The 8,520-nt window shown below is 33.6% G+C and overlaps 1 protein-coding gene across 1 annotated transcript; it reads left to right on the top strand.

The window, feature by feature from the left end:
* Positions 1-3,523: 3,523 nt before the first annotated feature.
* Positions 3,524-4,995, top strand: LOC104220132 (agmatine coumaroyltransferase-2-like). Its single transcript, XM_070162839.1, has one exon. The coding sequence runs from the start codon at positions 3,602-3,604 to the stop codon at positions 4,913-4,915; it is 1,314 nt and encodes a 437-aa protein (XP_070018940.1). The 5' UTR covers positions 3,524-3,601; the 3' UTR covers positions 4,916-4,995.
* Positions 4,996-8,520: the final 3,525 nt, after the last annotated feature.

Below are 8,520 nucleotides of genomic sequence, written 5' to 3'. Positions count from 1 at the left end.
TCTTCCAAATCCTAATTCGATCCGTTAACCATCCGAAATCCACTTGAGGACTCCGGGACCCCGTCCAATCATACCAACCAGTCCCAAAATACATTACGGACTTGTTCGAGGCCTCAAATCATATCAAACAACGCTAAAATCATGAATCGACCTCCAATCCAAGCTTAATGAACTTTAGAATCTCAAACTTCTACATTCGATACCGAAACCTATCATATCAAGTTCAATTGACCTCGAATTTTGCACACAAGTATATTCGACATTACGGACCTGCTCCAACTTTCGGAATTAGAATCCGACTCCGATATCAAAAAGTCAAACTCTCGGCCAAACTTCTCAAAAACCTTCAAATTTCTATCTTTAGCCAAATGACTTCAAAATGACCTACAGACCTCCGAATTCACTTTCGATCGCGCTCCCAATACCAGATTCACCATACGGAGCTACTCCCAGACTCAAAATCACGAACGGACATCGATAATACTGAAATACACTTCAACCCAAACTTATGAAATTCTTCCAAAATGCTAACTTCCACAACAGGCGCCGAAACATTCCTGGGTTTTCCAAAACCCAGTCTGGACATACGCCCAAGTCCGAAATCATCATACGAACTTGCTGGAACCTTCGAATTCCGATTTTGAGGTCGTTTACTCAAAAATCCAACCTTAGTAAAATCAACTCCGAACTTCCTGGAATTCAATTCCGACCGTGCGCACAAGTCATAATACCTGAGGTGAAGCTGCTCATGGCCTCAAACTGTTGAACAACGTGCTAGAGCTCAAAACGACCGGTCGGGTCGTTACGTACGAGTTTTATAGAAGTGTTATTATTCAAGATGTTAATTCTGATGTTCTATAGTTTGATTTTGCTTAATCATAGCACGAAATGACATTTTAACTTCATTAAATCATAACGATTGGTTGCTTGTGCCTGATTTGTTCAAGAACAGGATATGGGCTCATATTATTATATTAAGGTGCTTAAAATGGAAAAAAGTTACATACTAAGATGCTTATTGCTTTTACATGCATATGTGTTATATGTTTATGTTTACAGTAAAATACTGATGCATCTGAAGATATGAGACATATTTTGAAGATATCAGTTGAGACAAAATTGACTTTTGTAAACTATCAAAGTAACTAATCTAATATTTCTTCTCACGTAAACACAATTAGGAATACTGGAATTAGTGAAGTAGGCACAAGGAAAAATGGGTAAGTTTGAAAAATTGCAAGATACTTTTTTCTCTCTTTTCTTTTGCCTTATTTTCTTTCTTTCCTCTTTTCAGTTGCTGTTATAATACCCATTATACATTATGTTTATTTTTTATGATCCCAATTTGTTATTTTTGGTATCCCAATTTGTTATAATCGAAGAGGAAAGAATTTCTTTTATTATATAGTTGTAATTTTTTTTGGGTATAATTTCTTATGCAGCATTTTTGAAGTAGAATTACAGACAATGAAAAGCTTGACTCGTGGAGAGATGATTTCAAAAAGCTTTATTCCAAGATTTAGTCTCGAAGTTAAGGAAATTCATTCGAAAGTGATAATAACGTAGTTACATGTTGAAATTATTGTTTTTTATGATTTAGTTAGATTTTACTTGAGAACAAATTATTTGATTTGGCATCAACTATTTGTACAGAGTACTTTGTAGATTGCTATTTTGTTCTTTGGTTATAGTATTAAAAGGCATTTGTTTTACATGTATTTCATGTTAATTGAAGGTTGACATTTGTGGATGTACAAATTGAATATAATGTGTTATAATAAAACTAAATAGAGGATTATTATTAATATTTTAAAAAAATTGTTACCGAACTTAATCTAAATATTGGAATTTTTAATACGACATTTTGAAAAGTTGTTAAAAAAATCACTAATCGTTTTTGACAATCATGTAAACGTTAATACGACATTTTCATAAATGTCGTAAATTTCTTATCAATATTTACTTAAATGTCGTAAAATTCTTACCGACATGTAATCCCACTTACTGTGGCGACTGACTCGGAGGTATTGCTCACCTTTCTCTAAGGACAGTTTCAAATACTCACATTTTTTTTATGAATGCAGGTTGATGCTCCGTGATCCTTAAGCAGATGGGATCCAACACACATTTCGGGAGGGGAATGGAGTGGCAGATCAACTGCGTTTTGGCAAGAAAATGACTGCTGCACGACACCATGATGTTATCATTTTTGAAACCCCCCTCCCCCTTTATTTTGCCTAGTTTACTGTTAGACTCAACGGGATTTGTAACCCTGCGTTCAGTTCCCTCTATGTGTACAAGTACTTCCGTTTTTAATATATCAATGCTGGTTTACAAAAAAAGGGATAAGTTTACTAATACACCTTTAACTGGTTCTTGCAACTCATGCAACTAATAATGCAAAAAATAAAGAAGAGCGAAATTGTTACGTGAAAAACCTTTCGGGAGGAGATTCATCGGCGGTGGGTGAAACAGTAACCAACTTGAGTCAGCCGACCACTAGTTTTATGAATGTGAATTTTGTCAAAAAAGTCTTAGAGAGATACTGAACTGGCTGGAGATTAATATTTACAACGGAAACATACATGGATTATGGAGAAGAATCACGAGAAGAGTACAAGGAAGATCAACGTGACTTTAAAAGCTGGCTGGAATGCAATTTTAAGAACAAGACACTAGCTAATTAGTTGAGCAAAAGTTCGTACGGTACTCAGCAAAACGAGTCAAAATCGTATATTGCTGTCCACAATATTGATCAGTTGATCTAATATTGATAAAAGGTCTAATAAAAATATTTCTGAGTACATGTGGGCAATAGATCTGACTATTCAAAAGTAATTAAAAAGGGTTAGTATGATTTTGTGTTAATTTTAACATTTAACATTATCCTTTGTAAAGCAATGATATGGCTAATCAGTCAACATGCCTCTATATTCTACAGTGACAGCTTGACTATTTGAACTACTTTGTTTCTGTAAGTCAGAAATCTTTCGATAAATATTTGTTTATTTGTGTGTCTCGTGGCAAATGTCAGCGAACATACAAAATTTCATGTCACCCTCACGATCACATCTACTTGTTATTTATTTGGATCTTATAATTGGTTTTCTGCCTTTTCCTTGTTCATAAAATATAAATTTGAGCCCAAAAAAAAAAAAGAACTATTTAATTTTATAGTACAACAGAGTGATGTTTAAATCTTTTCGAAATTCCAGAAAATCGAAATTTATTTGAGAAAGAAAAAAAAAATATGAAATGGCATCTTTAATTAGAAATTGGCTAATTTGACTAAGCATCAAGACACTAGCTAATTAGTTGAGTTTGAACATTGAAAATTCAATATGCGCTTAACTAATATCCTGTCTCTTCTTATCATATGTAATTATTCTAACCAATACCGAATATTTTTATTTTTCTTTACAAGAAAAACACGTCTTAAACAATCAAATGGAAATTAATGGGTATGCATGAATTTTTTATAAATACCCAAGCCTTTGCCTTCACCAATCACCAGTATCTCAAGCTAAAAGAAAGCATTATTCCATTCTCTACTCCCAAATTTCTTTATTCCCTTAGCCAAAAAAAAGAAAAGGAGAAAAACATGAAGATGAGAATAGAGAGTTCAAGAATCGTTAAGCCTATTTATGAAGAAATCTCTCCAACAAAAAGTCACATTTCCCTTAGTGTCTTTGATAAGGTTACATATGATGCACATATTGCTATAATATATGCCTATCGCCCTCCCACCCCACCAAATACTGCTATTGAATTAGGTCTTCAAAAAGCCTTAACGATTTATCCTGAATTTGCTGGGAGATTAGGCAAAGATGAACATGGAAATCCAGTGAATATTCTCCTCAATGATGAAGGGGTTAGATTCGTCGAGGCATCGGCCAATAGCACCCTTGATCAAGTAATGCCCTACAAACCTTCACCATCTTTGCTAAACCTACACCCTAGCTTAAATGACGATGTGAAAGAATTGGTGCAAGTTCAATTAACTAGGTTTACTTGTGGCTCTTTGGCGGTTGGCTTTACTTCCAATCATATGATAGCTGATGGCCAATCCACTAGCAACTTCTTGGTTGCATGGGGTCAAGCATGTCGAGGCCTCAGAGTCAATCCAATTCCTTTACATGATCGTACAATTTTTAACCCTCGAAACCCTCCTCTCGTCGAGAACGAGCATAAGGGGGTAGAGTTCACATCTAAGTTAGTGAAAAAAGAGCATTTGCTCAATCAGGCTCATCATATATTGGAAGATATAGTTGTACACAAAGTTCATTTTACTATTGAGTTTCTTGCCAAGCTAAAAGCTAAGGCTTCTTCTATGAATGGAAATAACAAGCCTTATAGCACATTCGAAAGTCTCATCGCACATCTATGGAGGGGCATAACTAAAGCTCGTGGCCGAAATGCCTTTGAGACCACACAAATCAGAATCGCAGTCAATGGTAGAGCGAGGTTGAATCCAAGAATACCTAATGAATATTTTGGAAACTTAGTCCTTTGGGCATTTCCAACTACAAAAGTAAAGGACCTTTTACGTGAACCTCTTCCACATGCAACAAAACTCATACATGACGCTGTTACAAAGGTAAACAACAACTATTTCAGATCATTTATTGACTTTGCCAATACCAAAGTGAAGGAACAAGATCTTATTCCAACAGCAGATATGAATGATCATATACTTGGCCCTAATCTTGAAGTGGATAGTTGGTTAGGGTTTCCATTCTATGACTTAGATTTTGGAACTGGTTGTCCTTACATTTTCATGCCTTCTTATTTTCCAGTAGAAGGTGGGATGTTTTTTCTACCATCTTTCGTTGGAGATGGAAGCATTGATGTTTTCATTCCTCTATTTCAAGACAACTTGCCCACCTTCAAGAAAATCTGCTATTCCTTAGATTAGTTTGCAGATTAATAATATTAATAATGCACCCCGTGTATAACTTAATTCTAAATGCTAATTAATATGCTTTTCCTATTTTCTCCTCTTCTTTTCTTATACTTTTAGATTTTTTAATCTTCTTGATCCATATATAAATAGGGGGTGTGCATCAAGTACTTCAGTTTTGTTTTGTACTACTTTGATCTTATTGGATTTTGAAATAATAAATTTCAATCCCAATAACAAATGTTCTATATATTTAGTTTGTCTTCCCTCCTCATGGTCTCTTTACTGGGCTAAAGAAACAACAACAACAATCTAGTAAAAATTCCACAAGTGGGATCTGAGGAAGGTAGGATGTATGCAGCCTTACCTTTACCTTGGGAGGGGCAGAGAAACTATTTACGATAGACCCTCGGCTAAAGAAGATGGAAAAGCGCTGATAGCAATTCATAGCAAGATCATATATTTAGAAAACTAAACTGAAGATAGCAATAAAAATATAAAGAAGTACTGATAGCAAGAAATAGCTAGACAATATATTTAGAGAACTAAATCCGAGGGTCTGATAGCAATAGAGAATAGGAGTGTCAATGGTTCGGTTCGGTCGGTTATTTTGTAAATTTTGTACCATACCAATTTTTTGATTATTCATTATGTATAACCAAAATTAGACTTTTCGAAACCTTCCCAATTATATTGGTTTCTCTTTGGTATCGGTACGGTTCGGTTAATTTTCGGTATTTTTTTAAAATGTCATGTAAAAGTCACTAGTAGAACTAGAATGCAATAACATCCATACTTTTATAGGACTTAGCAAAACTCTCTAGATATTTTTACATTTTAAAGGGCGATGAATTAAGAAAATATGAAAGATGGCTAGAGTATAGATTCATCAACTACTCTACAATAGCGTAAAAGAAACTAAACAAATTAATATAAAGAAAATATAAATCACACGAGTGGAAAGATATTGATCAAACAGGGACTGAGACTGAAAAATAAAGTCTATAGAAGATTAAATATTCAAAAAGATAAACTTAGATCATACGAAAGGAAATATAATCAATACATTGTAGTTTGCTACTCATAATCGCTATAATGTCTTGTGTCTTGCTAGTGAATATGCTGAAGATAATTTATTATCAATGAGAGTGTCATAATAGGTTTGAGAATTATAATTTTGCGTTTATTATTTGTTGGCTTGTAATTGTTTTCATAATTCCAAAATACAAGAAAAAATTTAATGTTTTATTATTTTTAAACTTAATAATAAATATATTTTTCACATGTAAATTTATTTGGTGCGGTTCGGTATTTTTTTGATTTATTTTTATAAAATAAAAAACCTACCCTAATTATCGGTACGGTTATAGATTTATATAAAAACCTACAGTTTTATTAAAAGAAACCTAAAAATCGGTTCGATACGGTACGGTTCGGTCGGTTTAGTCGGTTTTTTAAATATCCATTGACACCTCTAATAGAGAATATGAAAGGAGCACTGATAGAAAACTAAGTACTGGTGACCAGTAATAACAAAACAAGATATGCGATATTCTTTTATCTTCTTACTATGTATTGTAATTTTAAGGTATGATGTTCGAATCTTTGGAATATTTGTCATTTTTCAGAATCTCTCTGTAAAATATAAAAATATTGGAGATAAAAGATTTTTAACGCTGTAAAGTAGATATTAACAACATTTGATAAGTCAAATTGTACGTTTGACTTAATTAAGAAAACCTACACCAAGAAAATTGGGTTTATCTGTTGGATCTGCTATATGTATTAGATATGTCTTATCAAAATAAAAATAAAAAATTAAAAATTGGGTTTATCTCAGTTGTGGTTGTATAATATTTATTTTTTGTCAATGGAAACAGCCTCAACTAATTTATAGTGTAGCATATATAATTTGTTATTATTCTTATCTTAACCACCTTTTTGAAAAAGTTCAACTTTAGCAGCATATTAGTATACGACAGAAGGTCATTATTTCAATTTGCACAACAAAGTCAACACACACGGATGCACCTACACGGATGTAATATTTAGTAAAATATGAAGTGCTTTATCTTTATTAACTTTAAATAATTGATTGTATGATCATTTTCTTATCAAATATTAATGAAATGTGTCAATCTTTTTGTTCTTCCATATTCATATGTCAAGATCTATTACATTCTTATATCTTAGTCGAATTTGAAGTAGTATTTCGATAATTTAAAATTAAATAAAATATATTATTATATAGGTATCATATTGATTTTATGTTTAATTATTAAATTCAGTTAACATTGAAAGTGTACATCAACGAAAAATTATATATTGTCAGACGACTGAAAAAATAACTATCATATGTTACTAAGAAAATTCTCCCATAAGAATATGTTAATAGATCAAACGTTTGAACTTTTTTTCTTCAATTTTTACTAAACATATATTTACTTATCAAAAATTTAACAAAGTAAGATTGAAATAATATTTATGTAACAGAAAAATTCGAAAATCCCGGCAAAACCGAACCAATCCAAACCGATATAGTAGGTTTGGTTTTGGTTGTGATAAAAATCGAACCAACCCCGTCCATGTACACCTTTATAGAAAAGTACTAGTGATTTTTGCTTCTTCTTTTTTCCGCCACAAATTAAGGACTTTCACAAGTAACTTATTTTTTCTATTTTAGTTTCCAGGAAGAACGCTCCTGCTACGAGAGTTTTTTGATTTCCGAGGCCTTAAAAACCTATTTTAGCATCACATTAATTTACGTGCGCAGTCCGGATGCATAGCTGGAAAGCCTAAATGTAAAAAAACTGTGAAAATGATAAATTTTGACTATAAAATGAATTAATTTGACTTCGGTCAACGTTTTGGGTAAACAGACCCGGACCCGTGATTTGATGGTCCCGGAGGGTCCGTATGAAAATATGGGACTTGGGCGTATGCCCGAGATCGAATTCCAAGGTCCCAAGCCCGAGAAATGAATTTTTGAAAAAAATTATTTTCTGAAATTGTCTAAAAGGTCTGGAAATGAATTTTGATTAGAACATGTTGGTATCGGGCACGTATTTTGGTTCCGGCGCCCGATACAGGTCTTATATATGATTTAAGATAATTCTGTGAAATTTGGTAAGAAACGGACTTAAAACAACATGAATCGGATAGTTATTGAGAAAATTGGAAATTTGAAGTCTTGAGAAAAGTTTCATGATTTTGATACTAAATTCACAGTTGTTGATTTTATTTTAGTGATTTGAATGCACGAGTGAGTTCGTATGATGTTTTTAGGGTGGTGTGCATGTTTGGTTTGGAGCCCCGAGGGCTCGGGTGAGTTTTGGATAGGCCACGAGGTGAAATTTTGGACTTAAGGAATTGAAGGCCTGCAGGCTTCGCATTTCCCAACCCCCCTTCGCAATTCCCAGTTCGCATTTCCCAACCTCCCTTCGCAATTCCCAGTTCGCATTTTCTAACCCCCCCCCCTTCGCAATTCCCAGTTCGCATTTCCCAACCTCCCTTCGCATTTCCCAACCCAGCAGAGGTCGGGGTTCGCAATTCCCATATCTGCAACCTGCAACTTTTATACTTAGCCGAATTTTAACCCATTTTTCATATCCTCTCAAAAC

This window comes from Nicotiana sylvestris, chromosome 11, assembly GCF_000393655.2.
Source record: "Nicotiana sylvestris chromosome 11, ASM39365v2, whole genome shotgun sequence".
Lineage (NCBI taxonomy): Eukaryota > Viridiplantae > Streptophyta > Magnoliopsida > Solanales > Solanaceae > Nicotiana > Nicotiana sylvestris.
The sequence above is the reverse complement of the archived record's forward strand: the minus strand, read 5'-3'. Positions and strand labels throughout refer to the sequence as shown.